The sequence below is a fragment of the Nyctibius grandis genome, chromosome 1, assembly GCF_013368605.1.
Source record: "Nyctibius grandis isolate bNycGra1 chromosome 1, bNycGra1.pri, whole genome shotgun sequence".
Lineage (NCBI taxonomy): Eukaryota > Metazoa > Chordata > Aves > Nyctibiiformes > Nyctibiidae > Nyctibius > Nyctibius grandis.
Window position 1 is genome coordinate 126,404,446 of NC_090658.1, and position 23,359 is coordinate 126,427,804.

The window sequence follows — 23,359 nt, forward strand, 5'->3', positions numbered from 1 at the left end:
GCCTCACTAGGGCAGTGTAGAGGGGGAGAAGAACCTCCCTCGACCTGCTGGTCACACTCTTCCTAATGCACCCCAGGACACCATTGGCCTTCTTGGCCACAAAGGCACATTGTTGGCTCATGGGGAACTTGTTGTCCACCAAAACTCCCAGGCCTTTCTCCGCAGAGCTGCTTTCCAGCAGGTCAACCCCCATCCTGTACTTGTGCATTGGGTTATTCCTCCCTAGGTGCAGGACCATACACTTGCCTTTGTAATGTGGGTTGAAGAGATAGAATTAAACACTGACGCTTAAGCAAGCAAGAGAGCACTGGGCTTTTCAAGTTTAGCACTGCTGAGCAAATAAAAGTGCAATTCCATTTATTGGCTGCAGTTCAGTAAATAAATTGACCTAAGATGACTTTTCCCAGGTGTGAAATAGAATGATCTTAGCACGTGGCTGCAGTAATTACTGACAGATGAGCTATTTTTGTAAAATGAGAAGAGGCATGCACATTTTCCCAAAGCTTGAAGAAGCCTCAAGGTGTCACTAAAGTCAGGCTGGGTTTCAGATACAATGGCAATCTGAGGGGCCTGAAGGAACATGGTGTCCAACCAAATCTGACCTGAAATGTAGATTACACGTAAACAAGTTTACAAACTTTACACCATTAGAAAGGTTTCTCTGTTACACCCAGATGGAAGTTGTTCAAGAAAAACACCTCTAACTACAGCGTTCAGAGCAAAACCATGGAAAGATTTGATTACATCAAAAGATAACAGAAAAGTTAAAATTATATACAACTCCAATGGCATTTAATGTTATGTCCCCCTTGGGAGAATGAAAACAAAAAAAACCCCTGGTTTATAGCGCAGAATATGTTAGAAATTGTAACCTAAGTCATCAGCATCACCCTGCCTACAGGACACAAATGGGACATCTGACCTGGGGGTCAGGGAGGGGGAATACTGTTGGTTTTGTAATTTTGACCCAATCGTATTCACAGATGTGCTAAAAATATCTTTACATAGCACTATAAGCCTAAAGAAAACATTGAAACCGGAGCCAGAGAAGGAGGCAGTGCTCTCCAGGGGCTCTCTCCCAGGAGCTCTCTCCCAGGAGCACACCCACAAGAGATTTTAGGTGCATCTTCACTGTGAGGCCAGAGATGAAAAAGTGCTGCATGTCCAAAACTGTGCTTTCCCCCCCAACCCTGAAATGATATTTAACTTTGGGAGGGACATTACCCTACAAACCCCGCTTGTCTAGCAACATATACCATTAACACCTAGAGCCAAGCAGACTGACCACAGAGCACCATGACACTTCTCAGCGAGGCCAACCAGCGAGCCAGTCCCAGAGCCATCCAATGCGTTTGCGAAGGACCACAGGTCAAGCACCCACTGGTTCTTGTAGCCGTGGGCAGCAGGCTGGAAGCGTGCCTGGAGCTAGCAGTGCCAAGTCTCGTGGTGCAGGCAAGCATCTACTATACACACATGTCATGGGGCAGCTCAGAAGCCTTATTAACAGCCTGCCAAGACTCTGCTGGTTTGGATTCTTCCTCTCTTTTGATTCATCAACCGTGAAGGAGATGCCTGTGCTAGATAGAAAAAGAGGAAGAAAATCGCCTGTCCCTGGAAAGGCAACACAAAACTTGAAGTATTTGAGGTAAATTAATGTTCTGCCCAATAACTTATTTTGGTGTCAACCTTGACGCAAGAAAATTCAGTTTTACGTGCCTGACCAAGGAGATCTGCCATCTCTCTATGCTTGGCCACACAATCAGTGCTGCAAGTCTATGGAAAACAATGGGTTGTCCCATTAATTGTGACACCTTGTGAAGAAGAGAACTTGGGGTTTTCAAGCCTGACCACTTTGGCAGGCAGGGTGGAACAGCTCCAAAACAAGCTCCTGCACATCAAGGGGTCTATCTGATCCATTCAACACTGACATTATTAAGCTCTTGCTACATTAATAATTTGGGAAACTGGCAGAATTCCAACTCTAGTGATTTTTTTTCCCCCTCTAGCCACAATTAGAACTGGGCCATCAGCCCATGGCATCTAAAGAAATACCAGTTCTCAATCCATAGAGGACAGCTACAGCTTTCACCTCTCAAAAACATTTATTCATGAAATGCTCCTGGTCAGTTTAATTTTGGGGTATTAAAAACAAAACTTCAGTGCTTATTCTCATCCTGTACCATTAATTGGTTCTCTGTAAGCCCCCAGTTATTTTTAAATAGGTAAATGATCATAAAACAGGGTAAAACACTCTGCTGCACGCCAGCTTCTGAAAATAAGCACTGTACTTCAAAAACCCTTTCATAAATGGCTTAGATACTTTTCTCAGCAAACAGCAGATGAAACAGATTCCTTTCACAGTGCTATTGCCTGGGCAAGACTTCTGCCGAATTTCATAGAATAGAATCATAGAATCGTTCTGGTTGGAAAGGACCTTTAAGATCATCAAGTCCAACCATTAACCCAGCATTGCCAAGTTCACCACTAAACCATGTCCCTAAGCACCACATCTACTTGTCTTTTAAATACCTCCAGGGATGGTGACTCCACCACTTCCCTGGGCAGCCTGTTCTAATGCTTAATAACTCTTTCCGTGAAGAAATTTTTCCTGATATCCAACCTAAACCTCCCCTGGTGCAACTTGAGGCCGTTTCCTCTCGTCCTATCGCTTGTTACCTGGGAGGAGAGACCAACACCTGTCCTGCTACAACCTCCTTCAGGTACTTGTATACAGCAATAAGGTCTCCCCTCAGCCTCCTTTTCTCCAGACTAAACCACCCCAGTTCCCTCATCTGCTTCTCATAAGACTTGTTCTCCATTTCTTGGGATTTTGGAGGGGTTGTGTAGAATATGGGAAGTCTCATCTGAGACTGTCTATAAATCCGCAGTTCTAATGGACTGTGGTTTCACATGAACATGTGTGCACATGTGAGGGAAGGGTAAGGTGCTAGGCTGAGGCAAGTTTTCTTAAATTTTCAGGTGCTATCAAAAAATCCCAACTTTTCATTAATAAAATTTCACTGTTAACAGTAAATCAAACGAACAAAAACTACCAGCTGAATTAAATGTGGTCTCAAATAGTGGTGGGAAACGGAGGTCTTTTTAAATATATTGCAGCAAATTCAGGTGCAAAGCAGTTCTTTTCTGCATGCTGCGAACTGCACAATGTGGTCCCTTTCCTTCAGAGGTGACAGATGTACCTGCACAAGGGTTCACGGCTGCAAAGGACGCATGCTGAACACTGACCAACACCTTCACCTGGCACTACACATCCTCTGTCAGTCTTTGAACTATTCTTTAAAATACAGTAGCCAGTTCATAAATCAGGTGTACAATACCACGACAATGAAATAAAACCCTCAAGCATGAGAGGCACGTGGCTCTGATACTACTGTGAAAAAGGCCATGCAGGGACTCAGAGGAGATGCTACTGATGCTGAGAAAGGTTTAACAGAGACAACTCCAAGATACATGTAACTTATTAATGGGGGGAAAGGTAAGGAAAGAAAAAAACCCTCTAAATGCTTCAAGGAGAGAAAGAAGCTAAAGCACAGAAGGTGCTCCTTGACACTAAGAAGCAGACTTTGGGGTAACGGTCTTTTTAAACTTATGTTACAGCAGCACACAAGCCCGATTTTATCTCTATTTGATCAAAGCTCCCCAACGTGCAAATGCGCTGCATGAAAGGAGCAGCGACAGTCTCTTGTAACAAGACTATAGTCTATGAGGAAAAAAGATCGGAGAGAAAAACGTGAGGATGTAACAGAGTCCTGGGGACAAGAACTGTCTCGTGGCGCAGGGCAGAGCTCTGCCCCCCAGATCACCCTCCAGAGCCCCAGCGTAACCCCCTGAGACATCAGGCTGTGAGTTTTTCCATAGTACATATCATATGCCCCACATCCCACAGTTCATCTGCCAGGGTGTTTTTCTCCCTCTTCAGTAAAGGGGTGCTGATGACATAAAACAGTAGTGCTTTGATTAAATCTTCTATATTTCAAATGCATGTGAAGCCACAGTGGGATGAGTGATTTCTGACTTGAGTAATGCCAGCTAACTTTAAGGAGCATTTATCTACTCCTTTTGGCAGAGGAGGATAAGGACCATTTATTAGAAACAACGACAAAATTTCAACTTTATTTCTGTTTGAAAGCATTGATTTGTCCTGACAAGAGACAACAACATTTTAATTAAAGCTTTCATTAGAAAGGGTTTCTCAGACCAAGGACTGATTGTCTAATGAAACCAGATACACCATCTCACACAGACGAACCATTTCCTTGGCTAGCACATTGCATGGGACGTGGGAGATCTCCATCCACTTGATTCAACTCTGAAGCATATTCAGAGCTTGCTTTCCCACATCTAAAGAGAGGAACTAATTATTTGCAGAGTGCTCTTTCTTCTTTATGTCTGTCATTGTCTTCCAGGACTGGAAAAAGAATAAAAATTCTGTCCTGACCGACCAAAAAAGGGCTTTGTGAAACTCCTCTGACACACAAGTGCTGAGACGGAGAGAACAAATATTGAGATGGAGAGAACAGCTGTAATGCAGAAATAGAGTTACGTTGTCCATCGGTCTGGGAGGACAGAAGGAAATGATGAATGCAGTGCCACCTAACAGAATCACTTTTGATAAAAGACAGCCAAAACCAGCTAGATAACACTCAACATTTGTACATCACATTAAAAATTAAATAATTTTAGAACAGCCCCACATGCTGTACAGTTCCTTATTGCACTGACATGGAAAAAAAAAAGAAAGAAATTGAAGCACTGAAATGGCAAACGAGGACAAACTCTTCTCGCAGCAGTTTTCTCAAAGGTAAGAAACAACCTTCACATATCAGAGTGTTTCCTCCAAGGGTTGCAGCAACACTGATGGTTTCCTGCTCCTGAGAGCAGGTTCAGGGCCTTCTCTCTTCTGGTTTTCATGATGCTTCCTGTGGTTGTGCTCCAAGACAGTGCTGTCCCCACTCTGAGCTTCTCAGTCACTTTGGCTCATCTCAAACCAGGATTTCTGTGTAAGAAGTGCTCCTTTTCCTCTCACTGGTCAGATCCACTGAAGAAACTGTCCACTGCTAGGACCAGGAGAAAATAAAACAGCGGGTCAGATTAGATACATCATCCGTGTACGTGGAGGTTCCATTTTAAACAAGAGGTGTCTCAGAGTCCTGTGAGAAACGCCATAATATGGCCATCTTAAAATCTAATCCAGAAGAAAGGCTCTTATGAGTCTGGAGAAACTAGGAGACCTGAAGCAAGAGTCTACATAACCCTTCTAGATGTTTTACATACTCACCATTAAAACCCCAGATACACAACCCCATTCTGAAGCTCTCTGAAACAAGATTTTTTTTTTTCACAATCATTTCAGGTGTGACAAACTTTTCCAGCTCTCACAAGTTGAGTTCCACATTTACACCCAAGTTTACAAAGGTGGATGACTAACATCTTCCCCCTCTCTGTTATGCAATGGTAAACACCTGCATGTGGTGTCTTCCACCCAGGTGAGTGACAACATTGACCCAAGTTCTCAGGCACATGCAGACACAGTTTTCACGTCAAGTTTTGCCAAGTGAGATCACTTAATACTTTTAGCAAATGGAATCAGTGATATTTCCACCTGTTATTTCCAGAATATTATGTTCGTTGTGACTTGAGAGAACTTTAACTTTCAATCCTGACCTACAACCTGATAAGATGTTTCACATCTTCACTGTTATTTGGATCCCGGATCTGTAAAAGCAGGAATTGTAATCTCCCTTTATTAAATATGGAGCAATCTCAAACACTTCCCTTCTCCCTCTCCTAGGTAGGAAATAGTTAATTTTAGCACAGGTTTTTGGGTTGGTCTTGTCACTTGTTTTTGACTTTTGTGTTTTGTTTTGGTTTATGTTTTGTTGTGGGAGGGGGTTTTTGTTTGGGGTTTTTGGGTGGGTTTTTTTGTGGTTGTTTTAAGAGACAACCTTCTGCACTGCATTTAAACTTAGCACATAACAGCAGTGCTGGATGCAACTGAAGACCGAATTGGAAAGGAGGGATGTGGAGGAATCAGAAGTTGTACATACATACAGCCTGTCTTGCACCAAATGACCCAAAGCACACTAGGCAATGCTAATAGCAGAAAGGAGGTATAGTTTCCTTAACCCCTCTATTTTTTCCCTCACAAACCAAATACATTTGGACACATTGTCACTAAAAGACAGTCTGCAGCTTTCAATACTAGAATCAGGACTGATTAACAATTAGACTGAAGAAAAGCAAGGAAATAACTGTATTTTTCCAAAGTCCAAACTGAACTGACACAGTTTCTTTTGGTGGATAGCAGGAGCACTGCAGACGATTCTTGTGAGGCAGCTGAAGGGGATTCCCTTTTATAAATACAGCATGAAACCATTAAAGTCTTGGTACCAAAAGAAATCTAACAAATAGCAGATAAAAGTTTTCCAGCAGAGGCAGAAGCAGTAAGTAACTCAATGATGTCAACATATCAATTCTGCCAACGTTTTGCTAGGAAGCTGCTGAAACACAGTTGTTTCCTTAAGGTTTAAACATTTCCTTTTAATGAGTTATCCTGGTATTCAAGAAAACTCAAGCTCCTATGAGTACACGACATTGATTAGCACCAAATGTACAGGCTGGGCTCTGAGTGGTTTCCATCCTGAGCTGACGTTCAGCTGGAAGCAGAACAATCCTCTGACATCCTGGAGCAGCCCTGCTGTCATACAGATCCATGTTTTCATGAAGGCAGCAAATAAGGTCATTACATTGAGATTTTGGACTCTTAATTCTGTTCCTTACTTAGTCAGTAACCTTAAAGTAGATCTATTTTACAGATGGGAAAAAAGCCATAGGCATTCTCTATCTAAAGGGCTTTGATATCTACAGGTAAAGAGATTAGATTAAAAAAACCATTTTTAATTTTGTAACTGCAGCAGTAGGTTATGTAGAATTCATAAAAATCTACGAATTGCCACTTCTAATATTTAGAAGCTCAATAACCTCAACATACTTTTGAGATACCTCTATTTCCTTCAGCAAGCACTTGCCTTAGAAAAATGTTAAACTCTAAGATTTAGTGCATAGTTCCATTCTCTCCATGTACAAATAAGAAGGTGTGGAAGCTGGTATGAATTTTAAATTAGTCCATTAAGGGGGGCGGGGGGAAAAATCTTTACCTTTGCTAGACTACACTTTCGCTTTGATTAAAGGCAGTTCATCCTCAAGGCTTCTCTCGTCTGTAGATTTAAAAAAAAAAAAAATTAAAGGGAACAGTTTCTCAAAGCGTAGAAAATGCTCATATAATCCAGAATAAGTGCTGAAGTGACGCAAGTACCTTTCTGTCCAGAAGTGTCCCAAACAACAGGATGAAGAATCCCTAAAAAATGGCAAAAAAAATTAACAAAACCAGCATAACCACATGATTTTTCTTAAATGCTTCTAGATGTCATTTCCTTAAGGATAGATAAAATAATGTTTTTGTCAGTGTAATAGATCTCATAATCTATGACTCAGATAATAGCAATGCGCAAAATGAGGTTATCCACCCAGGTCACACGGGCTCTCTGGGAATGTCAAGAATGGATTTATAACCCATTCTAATTCTCATTACGAACTGGACTGGTGGGTTACATACCAGGACTTTCTCAACCCACTTAGTAGCAGCATTAGCCAAGAAGAGCCGAGGCAGACTGGGTATCCAACGGTATGTCATGTAACATTGGATATTTATACTGATGAGTTAAAACCATCTTCAATGGCAAGCGAGAATTTTCCGTGTATTTGTTAAGTGATAAGGATGAGACATCTTTGCAATTACTGGACATTAACCAGTGTATTTTATGCTTAACATAAATTCGTCATCTTAATTCTTCATCACACTTTACACCAACTAGTTTGTTCCATTACCCATCTGCATCTACTATGTCAACGCAGGATGCCTAGTGCACACACTGTGTAAAACAGTTGAGCTGAAAGGAAAGCTTAGATCCTGTTTTCCATGTACAGCTCAAGCTGCTAGCCCCTCTTAGGGCTGCTACCTTCTCCCAAGTTCAGCAAAGTCGAGGACAAGGGGTAATGGTTTTAAACTGAAAGAGGGCAGATTTAGATTAGATATTAGGAAGAAATTTTTTCCTGTGAGGGTGGTGAGACACTGGAACAGGTTGCCCAGAGAAGCTGTGGCTGACCCTTCCCTGGCAGTGTTCAAGGCCAGGTTGGATGGGGCTTTGAGCAACCTGGTGTAGTGGAAGGTGACCCTGCCCATGGCAGGGGGGTTGGACTGGATGATCTTTAAGGTCCCTTCCAACCCAAACCATTCTATGATTCTATGAAAGTCTGAGCACATGCTACTCCCAGTCTCGCTGAGTTTACCTGGAAGGCGTTCAACAGCGCAAACGTAACATGGAATGCCAGAGAGTGACTGTCGACAATCGTTGCTAATCCAAACCCCCAGGTGAGACCCAGAAGAGGTGTCAGAAGGGCAACGTTTTTGCTAATACGGATCATGTTGCTCAACTCTTGTGACTTGCAGCCTTCTCCAACAGAGGATCTCCCAGTCTTCACCACAACCACCACCACCACCATCACATTCACAACAATGATGCTCAGAGCGGGTACAACAAAGGCCAAAAGGGCTTTCGTCTCATACCAATTGAGCCAGCAGGCTCCACTCCTTAAATATCCATTTTTTGGTTCAGTAATAGCAACAGTGAGGATAGATATGACCAAGGGACATCCATATCCAATAGAGAATGCTGTAGCTATAAATACAGATCTTGTTATCTTAAAAAATACTAATAATAATCCATAAAGAATCAAGAGACCCAGGGTAAACATCCAAAAAAACAAGGCAAGATAGAAAAAGTGAAGGAAAAAAGTGGCTGCTACACACAACTGGTAGTTTAGGGCTGTATTGTGCAAAATGGCTGCCAAGATGAACAAAATATCAGCAATGAGAAGCGATGTAGCAATGTTGACCAAACAAAAATGGCGCATATAGGTGATTTCAGTTTTTGTAACATGATGCCAGACAACAGTCTCGATGATAAGGCAGAGAACCAAGCTGAAGATGGAAAGACCTAACCCTACACGTGTAATGTAATCCAGCACTGCATTTCGCAGCATGGTGGGGGACATCAAAATGGAGAAGGATTTGAACGTCCGATGGTGATGCTTGCAGACGCAAACAACACTGCTGATGTTGTCCGACTTCATTGTGCATGCCCTGTCATCCCATCTTCTTTCAGCAGAGTGCCACCCAACACACTGAGCCTTGACGTTCTCCAGTTTATTCACCTTTTCGAAGGTGAGCAAAATACGCCGGAGCTCTTCTGGCAGAGACACCGATAACACCATTCCATTCACAAAGCCAGGGTCCAGCCGACTGGTTTCTATAATGGCTCCAAGCGTTGGAAACGCAATGCTGATGGCTTTGGAAGTCTTGGGTAACTTCAAAACCTCTTCTTCTGGAATGACCACGTGCCCAGTGATATTGCCTGTGTTATTGAACTCCATAGAAAAATCAAAGCTCTTCCCTGAAGTATTTTTATGTATGCTGTAGCCTTTTGTAGAGATGAAGTGTTCCTGTATGCTTTCCGACCCATTCCTTAGAAGAAGTCTCCCAGCAAACAAATTCACAGAGTCCAGTAATATCGAACCGGCATTTTTGTCCCTTACAAAAGCCCAGTTGGAAATGATGGAGCTGTTCAGAATATGGTTTGCTATCCTGCTGTAACTCTGAAACAAACAAGAAAAAAAAAGTTATTTTTACGTTAAAAGAAACCAACTATTATTCCACTGGCAGAGCCTCCAGAAAGGCTCATTTAATTCAAGAGTGATTTCTATAAAGGGAATATTCTCCTTTGACAATAAACAGGTTCCCATGATCCATCCCAGTCAAACCCAAATATCTCATCGGCATGGTCACTACCAGAATTGTCCTATCCTCCTCATATCATAGCTCAAAAGGTGCTTGGAGAAGCAGGTATAAAGCAAAAATCAGGACACCTAAGTTCTATTCCTGACACTGACCCGCTATGCAGGTCTGCTTACATCACCCTCCCTACACTTCTTTCCCCACCTCTCTGATTTCTGAGTTCATCAGGGGAAGATTTCAGTTTCCATTGTGCAACACATGGCAACACAGCTGTGGGTCAGCATTTCCAAGGTTGCCTTCCCTATGGTGTCATACTTTAAAAATGAATTCTTCCTTGTACTGCTCTCCCATGTCTATTACAGCAGTTCCTGAAAACTTTTGCTTTTATAGAAAGTAAATTCCACAGAGTATTTTCACCATACATGAGCAGGTCAAACAGTTTCTCTGACACTAAAATATGGCCCTCTCTGGAAACGCTTTCCAGGTGATCTCCACGTGACTTGCAGCCACCACTTGATTGGATAGTGGCTATAAGGACAAAACACTGTATGGATGCTCTGGCAAACTCAGAAATACCTCTTGAAGCCCATAAAAGTCAATACCTGCATTTTCCCTCTATTGACATTCTCTGATAACAGCAGGGAAATCTTCTTTAGCAATTCCACTATATCAGCAATGTTTCCTGGAATGGCTGGTGAAGACAGGATATCTGGGATGATGCATGAAAAATCAGCTTGGCAGTTGCTATTCCCAAGGTCATCACCACCAAAATATTTTGCTCCATCTCCAGGCTTCCCATGCACTGGTTTTCCTTCCCCTACAAAAGGAAGGTGTCCTCCAGCAACACCAACATGACCTTCAGAGCTTGGAATGAGTTCACGCTCAGAAATCCTCTGAAGGAAGGAAAACAAAGTTGAGAAAATTAATGAATAGAATGAAAATGAAGCTACAGCTACAACCAGGCAAGAGGTACAGTGCTGGGGTGTGCAGTGAATGTGCCGGATGGCCTGAAACCCAGGACCACAGCTCACCTGAGAAGAATGTCTTGCTTGTACAACACACATGAAGGAAGGAGCAAGAACTAAATGCAGTGCCTTATTCTTGAAGTGACAAGTTCTTTATTTTGTAGTTGGGGAGAATTTAACATGAATCATCTGTTTATTACAGATAATTGCATTGCACTTTTCTCAGGTTCATCACCTTGGTTTAGATCCACGTGAAGAACATCAGTCAAGTGAACAAAAGGCAATTTCATTTCTGAATTATGTTTCCACACAGGAATTTCCGAAATTCATTTCCCATCACTTGATTTAAGAGGAAGTCAAAGACTGTTACCAAAGTAACCTGTGTTTCAGGATCCCATCTTCTTCCCTTTGCTCAAGATTTAAAAGGCATGGAGGAAGGGGGTGTCTTTCCAAGAAATTATGAGCATAGGCCAAAGTAGATGCATAACAGTTACCTCACCTGAAAAAGGGACTGAATATCCAGGCTTGCACAGGCATCTGTGAACATCTGCCACTTTCTGTCTTTGCAGACAAAGCTTGTCTCCCCATGGAAGGATGGAGAACAAGGCTGAATACAAATAGCTCCGTTATCTTTGCAGGGAATGAGATTTATACACTCATCTGGAAAACAAGTCAAGAAGATATTGTTATAAAGTGTAAGACAGCATACCATGGTCCATGAGGTGAGTGTCAGGGGTGTAAAGTGTTGATAACTGATAACATTTCACAAAGAATTAGAAAGACACATAGCTGTTCACTGTACCTTGCTGATCACCAGTCTTTGATTCCTTACTGAGAACCTGAAAAATAAGGAAAAGTGGAATGCAGATTGAATGTTAAAATAAATAAGTAAAAGATGACTCCTTGGCACAAACTAGAAAGGTGATTTCAAGGGCAAAATAGTCCTTTTGAGGTCCAGAAGTCTTTTTGAGGTCCAGAATGCAGAGCTCATACAGACCAACTGAGAACTCTCTACTAATGGTCTGCCTCTCTATATTAAGCCTCCACTTGCACCCTTCTACTGAAGTGATACACTGAGGTAGTGGCCAGGATTGCACATACCTCCAGCAGTTATTCTTCAGCCAAAAAGTCTATATCAGGATTAAGCTCTCCAGTATTTCTCACATTGATGAGAATGTGACTTGTTGATGAGACTATGTGATCTATGTGACTTTTGCCATAAGATAGAGCTGTAGCTGCACAGAATTACCCTTGACAGAATTAGCCACTTTGTTCCTCTCCTGATTGATAAGCAAGCCCAGGCAGGCATACTGGGCTTCTGCAGGCAGGACCACTTGCTGGGACTGCATGTCGTACAGCCAGATGCAATCAGAATGGCTGATCAGACCTGGCTTTCCCTGCTTGGTCAAACGGTCTATCATCTACAATCAGCCCAAACCCTGTCAGCCTGAAAGCAAAGCCTGCCTACGCGGTGCCTTGGAAATCACACTGGTATTGCTGGGTAGAGCAGGCTGAATAGCAGATTTCTAACACTCCAGGAGTTGTGCTGGAGGTTGCTTGGCTTATTGAACGTATTGAATACTTCGAAGTATTTTCTCCTGTAGTGACAGGACAAGGGGCAATGGTTTCAAACTGGAAGAGGGTTTCTAAATCTTTTAGATCAGATGAGGAAGAAATTTTTTACGAGGGTGGTGAGACACTGGCACAGGTTGCCCAGAGAAGCTGTGGCTGCCCCCTCCCTGGCAGTGTTCAAGGCCAGGCTGGATGGGGCTTTGAGCAACCTGGTCTAGTGAAACTTACCCTGAGAGCGGCACGTGGTGAGGCCAGGAAGAAGTGCACAGCCCAAAGGAGCAGGCAGTGGGCTACCCTCACATCCATCGCCTCGCATTTACGGCTTTCCTCCTGGAAGAAAGGTATGTTAAAGAAGTTTAGACATCTTTGGAAGTCATTGCTAGGCCACTCTCCATCATCTTTGCTAAGTCGTGGGCAACGGGAGAGGTGCCTGAGGACTGGAGGAAAGCGAATGTCACTCCAGTCTTCAAAAAGGGCAGGAAGGAGGACCCGGGTAACTATAGACCGGTCAGCCTCACCTCCATCCCCGGAAAGGTGATGGAGCAACTTGTTCTTGGTGCTGTCTCTAGGCACATCAAGGATAGGGGGATCATTAGGGGCACTCAGCATGGCTTCACCAACGGGAAGTCATGCTCAACCAACTTGATAGCCTTTTATGAGGATGTTACCCGGTGGATAGATGATGGTAAAGCTGTGGATGTGGTCTATCTCAATTTCAGTAAAGCGTTTGACACGGTCTCCCACAGCATCCTCGCAGCTAAACTGGGGAAGTGTGGTCTGGATGATCGGGTAGTGAGGTGGATTGTGAACTGGCTGAAGGAAAGAAGCCAGAGAGTAGTGGTCAGCGGGACAGAGTCCAGTTGGAGGTCTGTGTCTAGCGGAGTTCCGCAAGGGTCGGTTCTGGGACCAGTTCTATTCAATATATTCATTAATGACTTGGATGAGGGATTAGAGTGCGCTGTCAGCAAGTTCGCTGATGACACAAAACTGGGAGGAGTGGCTGACGCGCCGGAAGGCTGCGCAGCCATTCAGAGAGACCTGGACAGGCTGGAGAGTTGGGCGGGGAGAAATTTAATGAAATATAACAAGGGCAAGTGTAGAGTCCTGCATCTGGGCAAGAACAACCCCATGTACCAGTACAAGTTGGGGACAGAGCTGTTGGAGACCAGCGTAGGGGAAAGGGACCTGGGGGTCCTACTAGACAGCAGGATGACCATGAGCCAGCAGTGTGCCCTTGTGGCCAAGAAGGCCAATGGCATCCTGGGGTGTATTAGAAGGGGTGTGGTTAGTAGGTCGAGAGAGGTTCTCCTCCCCCTCTACTCTGCCCTGGTGAGGCCGCATCTGGAATATTGTGTCCAGTTGTGGGCCCCTCAGTTCAAGAACGACAGGGAACTGCTAGAGAGAGTCCAGCGCAGAGCCACGAAGATGATTAAGGGAGTGGAACATCTCCCTTATGAGGAGAGGCTGAGGGAGCTGGGTCTCTTTAGCTTAGAGAAGAGGAGACTGAGGGGTGACCTCATTAATGTTTATAAATATGTAAAGGGCAAGTGTCAAGAGGATGGAGCCAGGCTCTTCTCAGTGACATCCCTTGACAGAACAAGGGGCAATGGGTGCAAGCTGGAACACAGGAGGTTCCACTTAAATATGAGGAAAAACTTCTTTACGGTGAGGGTGACTGAACACTGGAACAGGCTGCCCAGAGAGGTTGTGGAGTCTCCTTCTCTGGAGACATTCAAAACCCGCCTGGACGCGTTCCTGTGTGATATGGTCTAGGCAATCCTGCCCCGGCAGGGGGATTGGACTAGATGATCTTTCGAGGTCCCTTCCAATCCCTAACATTCTGTGATTCTGTGATTCTGTGATCTTTTAGATGTTTAGACATCCATTTTCGCCTTTGAACACAGTCCGCTTGCTAATAAGAAAGCAGCTAAACCCATCTCAAAGACTGTGCTTACTGGGCTTGCAAGGTGACTTTCAGACATTTATCGTTATCAACTTTTTTACTGAGAATGATTTGTGAATCTTTTCTGGAAAAAAAAATTAAAAATCTGTCCAACACTGGAAGTTACTGAATTAATCACAGAATGGTTGGGGTTGGAAGGGACCTCTGGAGATCATCTAGTCCAACCCTCTGCTAAAGCAGGTTCACGCAGAGCACGTTGCACAGGGTTGCGTCCAGGCGGGTTTTGAATATCTCCAAAGAAGGAGACTCCACAACCTCCCTGGGCAGCCTGTTACAACTGCGAGGTGGAGAGATTATTAAAGCAGTTCAGCCTGTGGGTCCCGTTTGAAGTGATTTAATCATCTCCACCGGGTTCAGTGCTGCTACTCTCCTCGTGCAGTTCCTGATGAGACCTGCCATGTGAAGTAGGAAACCCAGGCTCTTGCCGCTCAGATATCCAAATCTGAGAAACAAGGACCAGACTGAAGTGTTATTTGCTTTGCAGAAGGGTTCAGGCCTCTGCTCCCTCCATGAAGTTTTCCATGGTCCTTGGTATAAACTTAATCTCCTGGGATGAAACTTGTTACAGGCATATTTGCTGAAGAAAAACAATCCAGTAAAGGGAATAAGGAAAAAATAATGCGTTACATCAAATCTGATTATTAGATGCCATACACGTCCAAGGCAAAATCAACAGCTACTGTGGATTCAACAGAATTGAGACACTGATCTGATATCACTGGATGTATACGTAGATTAAGCCATATACTAAAAAAATAAAATCAGTGAGCTAAAACACGAAAGCATGAAACGAATGCAAAGTGGCAAAGCAGGACAATGGCTGGATTTCAGGAGACGCACACATGAAAAAGCTCGTTGAACCACCAAGCCTGGATAGAAGCCACTCAGTTTTCCCCCCAGTACATACTGATCAGCACAAAGGATGCTGAAACAGAAGAGGTCCTACACTGACAGAGCAGAGATGCATTTTCCTATCTAGGGAACTCCAAGCTCTCACCATCTGACAGCATCAAAGGGCCAGGCACACACCTGGCTGCCCTCTTCATCTGTGACATTTGTTCACCTTACTGTATTTTGAGATCCACAGGTTTATTACTTAATTATGAAAAGATCATAAAAGGAAGAACTAGACTGACGCACTGAATTTCTAAGTTAGCTCTAAAGGAGAACCTCGCATCAGCCTCTTGTACTTAACGGATATTAATAAAAGCATTTTCTGGGTTTAAAGCTAGTAACCATTAGCTCTCCTAAGGAAATAAAGTGGATAAAGAGACGTGAACCAAAGACTCGGATCAATATTGTTGAAGAATGGGATGTGGCTGGAAAACACCTACAGGTTTGAGGCAAAGGATTGTATCAAATTCTTTTCTGATTTCTGCAGTCATTAAATGCTTATTGTATGCTCCTAGCCCTAATTCCATCTCACAGCTGGGAATCCTTGAGCTCATCATGTTTCATCATTAATTAATTCACATTCATTTTGTATTTAATCACTGATGTAACTCCACCCAGGGCTGTTACCTTTAAGTGAGGCAGAAATCTAGGACAGCTCCAGGTATCTAAGGCTCACCGAGATACTGGCCCACGTTGCTTGACTCATCATGGAAACCACCCAGTCTCACCACTCAAGAATGTGCCAAGGTAACTATGATGCAGCAACAGAAACTTAGAGCAAAACAAGTAACATAGCAGCAAGTCACTGTCACTTTAGGGAAAAATCATGGATGTACTGACATAAGCCCATGTGAAAGCACATACAGCCATTTCTCTCCCTCCAAAGCATCCAGTTATGGTACTTTAGATAGTGGATGATATACATCTAATCACAAACTATCTACTGCCATTAACAGGAACACAGAGTGTGAATGCAGGGTATCAGACAGGGATGTCCTGGTCCAAACTCAGGCCATGCACATTTTTTTTTGAAAAAGGTCCATAAAGAGCAACTGAGCTGTTAATCCAAGACACCACAGTTAGAAACTTGACGGTTTTTGAAAATCATCCTGTGGATGAAGAACACCTTGCCCCTCCATGCCCCCAACCTTGCTGGGATTCATTCACATTTAAAGGGCAATGGCAGGAGCACCAGGCTGTTAACTTTGCCTCCTTTTCTAAGCAGCTGTAAACATGTTACTCTCCTCTTCCAGAGCTTTCTGCTCCATCAGGGCACAGGCACACGAGAAGATGAGCTGTCAAAACCCTTTCACGTGGAAGGGACTTTCTAGTAAAAGGACACTTCCATACCCTCAGGTATCTATCTCCCACCCAACTCAAAGAGATTGTCACCAGCTGCTGATCCACCTTCTCCAGCTCATTTCATTCTGTCACAGCACTCCAGGAGAGGCAAAGCCCTCACCAAGGGAAAGAGTGAGGAGTGAGTGCCTAGACAAGTGGCTACTAGAGAGAAAAGAGCCTCTTAAAACAGTAAAAAAAGATAAACTGTCCTTTGTTAATCCATATGTTGGTTAACGTATCATAGCCTTAAATTCAAAGCCCCTACTCTGTGACTTCTGTTGGTTTTAAATCAGTGTGCTTTGTAAAACCCTACAAAACTATCCTTCCTTTCCTCTATCCCAAGCACTTTCTTGCTTTTAACTTCTGGCAGGACACATTGCAAGGCAGGCTGGCCCCGCGTGGTCACAGCTACCGGAGGGCTCAGCTCAAGCAGCGACAACTGTGGGAACTACATCCCCAGGCTGGTGGACCCAAGGTCTCCATCACCTGGGGTCACAGTTTTCCCTTCTCCACTACTCCAGAAGACAAACTATAAAGTTTATGGGGAAAGGTATCCTGCACAAAAATTACAAGCACATATTGTGCAAAACAAAAATTTACACTAGGCTTGTCATAATTAGCTAGACAAATGTATTTTCCCAAATGCTGCAATCTTGTATTGTATTTAACATTTTTAAAAAATATTAAATCCATTATTACATAACCTGATCTATTGTTTTTAGGGCTTGAATGGCTACATGGCTAGCTTAAAACTCAATAAACCACCATAATGTGGTCACTTGCCATTGCTATGTAGCAAGTTGAAAATGCTGCAGAAGGAGACTTTAAGGTCTCCAACATGGTCATCCGAGCATAAAAATTAAAGCTCTTAATTATACAGAATGGTACAAGTTGTATTTTTGAAGGAATCACAATTGGAAAATGTGAATTTAAGTAAAGCAAGTTCTGAGAGGAGAGTGATCTTTACAGTAATTTCAGCTATAAGAAAATTTCATATTTTCTTAAAGGTGACAATACTGTGATTAGCGACAAATCACAAAACCATGAGCAAAAAAGATCAGAGGATAAATAAGATATCTAATAATTTACACAAATGTAAGGAGAATACAAAACTGAGAAAATAAGTACAAAGTAAATCCAGCCTGGGCAGTTAAGTGCATTTTAGATTGCAAGTGAGCCAATTTCACAGACCACTGATAGTTTTTTCAAGCAGTTCTGGAAAGATGTTATTTTGTGATAGTACTTACTGTTTTCAGAAGTCTGGGTTCTGCTGTAAGCAAAATCAAGACAGAGATCCTCAAGGTATCACCGGCAAGCGTCTAACCATTCATCTGCTGCCATTGTGCCCCAGTCTCACTCTTACGGTCTTGCCCAGCGTTGCTTGGGTGCTCTGATTCATTTAGAGTTTTCCCATGAAGAAATAACCTTGGCCATCAGCCTGCTTCTTTTCTTGTCTGACTGGATTAACACTGAGGAACCTGCAGGTGACAATAAAGGTATTGCACTGCAAAATGACAAAACAAGTTACCAACACACCCACAAAACCACCAGACTGCCACCTTTGCCAGGAGTCCAGACCGATTAATCACACCTGCGTGGTTTGTACCTGTCCTCCTGGTGGTGGAGGCATGTTCTGCTCTTCCGTATTTAACAGAACTTCTAGACTTTAAAGAAAAAAAAAAAATTCATTATCAAAATCTGGTCAAGTTAATGCATTACTCTTCATAAATCAAAGATGACACTACTGACAATATCTTGTGCAGCTAAAAAGCTCAATGAGCAAGTAATATTTTCTTTACAGGCTGCACCCATGGTAAGGGGTGAGACTTGTCTGATCTTGTACCATGTTTAGTGTTGGCTCTCTCAATATTGTTTCAGCTCCATTCCTCCTTTCTGAGGATCCCCAACAGCCAGTAATTTACAGCGAGTAGTTTATCATAACACAAGAGCAATTCCTAACACGCTTTCTGCTCACAGGGCTGCTTCAGAAGAGCTCTGGTCACCAGTTTTTTTTCCACAGTCCTGCAATATGTTTGTCATGAGCTTATACGGTTTCCTGAAGTAATGTCGTTTTGTCTGCTACCACAACTTCAGCCAGTCCTCAGCCACAAGGTAGGTCTCCAGTCCTAGCCTAAAGGGAGGCATTATCTACTGTCCTGTTTTGATACAGCCAGCCTTGCACCTCACATTGGTATCAAGGAGGAATTAAGCCAAGCCCAATTAGACACAGCCAACACAACCTACCTGAGGTTGAATGACTTGCTCTTGATACAGTACTGGGTAGAGATGAATTAAAACTGTCTTCTCAGTGACATCCCTTGACAGGACAAGGGGCAATGGGTGCAAGCTGGAACACAGGAGGTTCCACTTAAATATGAGGAAAAACTTCTTTACGGTGAGGGTGACCGAACACTGGAACAGGCTGCCCAGAGAGGTTGTGGAGTCTCCTTCTCTGGAGACATTCAAAACCCGCCTGGACGCGTTCCTATGTGATATGGTCTAGGCAATCCTGCTCCGGCAGGGGGATTGGACTAGATGATCTTTCGAGGTCCCTTCCAATCCCTAACATTCTGTGATTCTGTGATTCTGTGAAAACGTGACACCTTAGCAACCCTTTAAGTCAGAAGTAAAGGGCCAAAGATCAGATCATGTCAAGGTATGGACACCTGCGTTAAAAGGCTTCTTCCTCTAATCACCTCGAGTTGTGCTTCTACACACTCCCCTGAACTTTTGCTACGATGGCAAGACTGAATACCCCTTGATTCTCAAACACCTCCTCAACCTATACAATAGTCCTCTGACAGACACAAAGGCTGGCATACATCAACAACAGCTTCACAAGCTGGTCAAGGCTGTTTGCATTCTTCAAGCTGGGAGGTATGTGCCTAGGCACACAAAAGGGAGGGGTTTGTCTTTTCAGCACTTGCAAAATCCAATTACCCAAGATATATGACCAGCTGCGTTGACACTGCTCTGAGAAAGCAAACTGTCAGCAATCAGGAACATCTGAGAGAACTTTAATAGCAGCCAAAAGTAAGGTAGCCGTGAAAACCTGTTTCTACTATTTCCTTTGGAAAGAGTTAACAGACTTCTGCTAATTTATGACTTTAATGAATACAAGGCATTTATTTAAAACTTCGATACTTTGCTCAAAGTCAAACCTTGCAATGTATTACAAGTTTTCATCAGAGACTTCATTCCTCTGAAGCAACATTAATGAAAAATGTTATCTAGATGGTGATTGTTTAAATAAATTAAAAAGAAAATAAGTAGACCTGTAATTTTTTTGTTTGAAAACTGTACCTTGTATGCAAACAAAAGCTTTTTAGAGAATGTTATGAAGATTGAATAAAAACCTCGCAGTCTAAAAATGCCCTTCTGTCGTCCTGTTCTTCATTTGCCTTTTCCCTCATCCATACTCCTTTTAAACATGCCATACTCTCAGTCTCCAGTTCTTCACTATATATTTAAGAAGTGATTCAAACATGCATTTTATCCACGTTACTGAGTGGCAACAGGGATCTTAGAAAAAGGCTCTGAAAATGCACAGTAAGGTCAGTTCAATATGGACCAACAGGAAAAAAAAAGGGGGGGGGGGGGGAAGTTAAGATTCCCAGTTACACTTGCAAAGAAAACCAGTAAGCTTTCCAACTGTTTGGATCCTAAGCCACCCCGACAGTCAGGAACCAGAGCATCCCAGTGAAAGCCTCAAAGGGGGACTATATAAATAATAATAATACACTTTGTTCCCACCCCCCAAACTCCTCCTGCAAAGAATCTAACCGCATACGAAACATTCCTGAACAGAACTGAGCAGACATTTCAACAGGTTTTTAAACTTGTTTTATTTGCTGAGTTTGGATAGCATGCATCATTTTACAGCACCGGTAAACAAGTCAGTGAAGCATACTGCTTTTAGGAACTTGTACTGTGGAATGTCTTCAAAACCATTACCCTCTCCCCCTCCACTCTAGTACATAACACTAGCTGAAGACAAAACAGACATGTATCAGGGCAACTTCTTTATGGCTAAAAATACTCATAGCAGCGACTTTTAAAGGAGGGTTTTATTTAATCAAGTCATTGCACTTGGGTCATTTATTGCTATAGCGAACAAAGGCCATTAAATAACGAACACCTTTCATTTGTGGTTTTAACCGATTGTCTTGTTCTGTTCGTCTGCTACAAGCTAACATGCAGACAGAATTTCTGTAGAGCAATCCATTTCAAGGTTTGTTTCATGCTCTAATCACAGTGAAGAGCTTGTATAACAAAATTGACTATTCCATTAGGCTCAATTCTTGCTTTTCATCACCTGACTTAAAGGTCTGAATTCTAAATAAGAGTTTAGTGTCTGATGAGAAGCATTAATGCTGCACATTATTCCTCAATATAAAGATCTGGCTCAAGTCTTCATTTGTGATGCATCTGGGCAATTAAAAGTTAAATGTATTAATATTGAATCAGCTTATTAGCAAATGTTACCTAATACCTGCATAGTATATTAATCAAATTTTATGAACAATTTAAATCAGCAACTGACAAACATCCTCCAATTGACTTTTTGATGTTTGTATTTTATGATGCTGTGGAAAAAGTATACTCTCAAGAAGTAACACTTTCACGTCACTTGCTCAAGTGACATACTAAATAATTGCTATATTTATGACTACTCCCATGAATAGAAACTTTTCTTCTCTTACTGTTGAAATTGTCAAGCTATGTGGCATCTTTTCGTCATTTAAATTCTAGTACACAAAAAGGATATAAGATGATTATTAACAGAAGTAATGCATTTGACTGGCTTTCTAAAGCTGTATATTTTTTAATTCTTTAATCAAATGAACACAGCAATAAATACCAATGTCTCACACCACTTTGCATATAATTTGTATATTATTCTGGTGCACTGTGGGAAGCTCAGGGGTTAAAGATAATGGCAATCCACAAGACTTCAACTGTTTTCCATAAAACGTGAAAGACCGTCTTGGACACCAACCAGCACAATGCTGTCAAAGCAATTGTTCCAATCACTCATTAAAATACAAAGATGTTATTAAATTTAGAGGTACACAATATACTGAGAACGTTTATGGCATAAATATATAAATATTGAGACCTTTCGAGAGTATCAAAGTTCCAAAGGGATTTATTTGGAGACATATTATAAACAAAACCTGACTATTGTGAAAACAGATCAAGATGCGTATTTAACCACTAGAAAGACTGATGACTTCAGTTTAGATACACATAAGCACAGACATTGTGACTTAAGGTTTACTTTTTCATGCTGTATGCTGTAATATTTTAGGCACAACAGGCTGAGTTAAGACTGGATTCTAGCCTTTTTTTCCCTGTATTTCTAACTTTTAAAACCACAAAATGCAAATTTTGTCATAACTTCATGATTCAGTCCTAAATCCCTTTTTAATCCAATAGTGCAAGTGACAAAATGTTCTGCTAAACTACTCAGATTAGATCATTCATTCTTACTACAATGCATAGGAGTTTCACCTGCTTCATTGCATTAACAAATTCCTATCTCATTACTCAACTTACAAAGAGCATATTATTAATATTCTCACTGCAGACAGGCACAACAGCATAACCCTGGGTAAGACTGCCAAAATTACACAAATATCATATATTCCTTTTTGTGTAGGGGAAAAGTAGTGACTACAATTACAATACAGTTATTTCATCCCTCCCAATAGACTATTTTACAGATTAGTTGTAAGGATAGATCACCCTATTTATAGTATAGATCTCTTTAAAAATTAAGCTACAGGTATTCAATAAAAATCTATTAAGAATTCCCTCTCCTTTCTATACATATTCAGTAGTATTTTCAAGCAAACCAAAAAATAAGGTCTGCAATTCCAGCACAGTAAGAAATAAGGCCTCTTTTATATTGGCAAAAAAATTACACCATTATTCTTTTTTTGTTTTCTTATCTCTCTGAATAAAAGACTATATTCCTTTTTTTACTATATTTTTTTTCTTTACGACTGTAGAACACCAGCATCCATTATTATGAAATAAGAGTCAGTTCTCCTTGTGTTCAGCTTTGAATTCCCGGTGAGTTAAAAACATTGAGTCCATAGCTGTCTCATGGAGACATCACTGCTTTCCTCAATTTTTCTATTTCAAGCTGGAAAATGGACATTTTGAAAAGAGAGAGTCAGTATTAAAGTAGCAATAATCTAGTCTTCAGAGCTTTCACCAAAACTATAACTGTTACATTTCAAAGACACTTAAGTAAATAAAATCGTAACATAGAAGCAGCTGACAGCTCAATATTTACAGTTGATTTTATACTACTATATTGCTAAACAAACAAGAATTTAAAATTATTAAAAATTTGCCTATGGTTCTGGTACATCTTGTTGGATAAACTCATTCTGAATAAAGCAGACAAAGCTGGGCTGTGGAATCACTTGTCCCCGTGTAACGCTGCATCATCACCTCAGACTAACTTCCTAAAGGAGCCTTCATACAAAATACCGTGCCATGATTAATTTGTATTTCTTCAAATGGATTTAGAGGATACATGGAAGTTACCTCCTCCTCATCCCCAGTGCATATTTAAGGCAACTTCATTGATTGTTTAGAGACGCATTACAAAGAGGACTTACCAGAAGTTCTTCTCAAGTTCCTAAAGTAGCCTTGTAGTTAATAAGAAGTACTATTTCACAAATAAAATGCCCTTTTGTACCAGACCGAAACAATTTTCTACAGTGAGTTCATCCT

The 23,359-nt window shown here is 41.9% G+C and overlaps 2 protein-coding genes across 2 annotated transcripts in view; both read right to left on the bottom strand.

Annotated features, from left to right (window-relative positions):
- Window positions 1-7,197: 7,197 nt before the first annotated feature.
- ADGRF4 (adhesion G protein-coupled receptor F4) lies at window positions 7,198-12,717 on the bottom strand. Its single transcript, XM_068412912.1, has 7 exons — window positions 12,640-12,717; window positions 11,642-11,678; window positions 11,339-11,499; window positions 10,477-10,767; window positions 8,371-9,735; window positions 7,337-7,378; window positions 7,198-7,238 (listed from the first exon to the last, which is right to left on the bottom strand). Exons 1-7 carry the CDS (start codon window positions 12,715-12,717, stop codon window positions 7,206-7,208), a joined length of 2,007 nt encoding a protein of 668 aa, XP_068269013.1. The 3' UTR covers window positions 7,198-7,205.
- A 7,753-nt stretch (window positions 12,718-20,470) lies between these two features.
- Window positions 20,471-23,359, bottom strand: part of CD2AP (CD2 associated protein) — an 89,126-nt gene continuing 86,237 nt past the window's right edge. Inside the window, exon 18 of the mRNA XM_068397679.1 lies at window positions 20,471-22,760. Coding sequence (XP_068253780.1) covers window positions 22,719-22,760 — 42 coding nt within the window. The 3' untranslated portion in view covers window positions 20,471-22,718. The remainder of the gene's footprint in view (window positions 22,761-23,359) is intronic.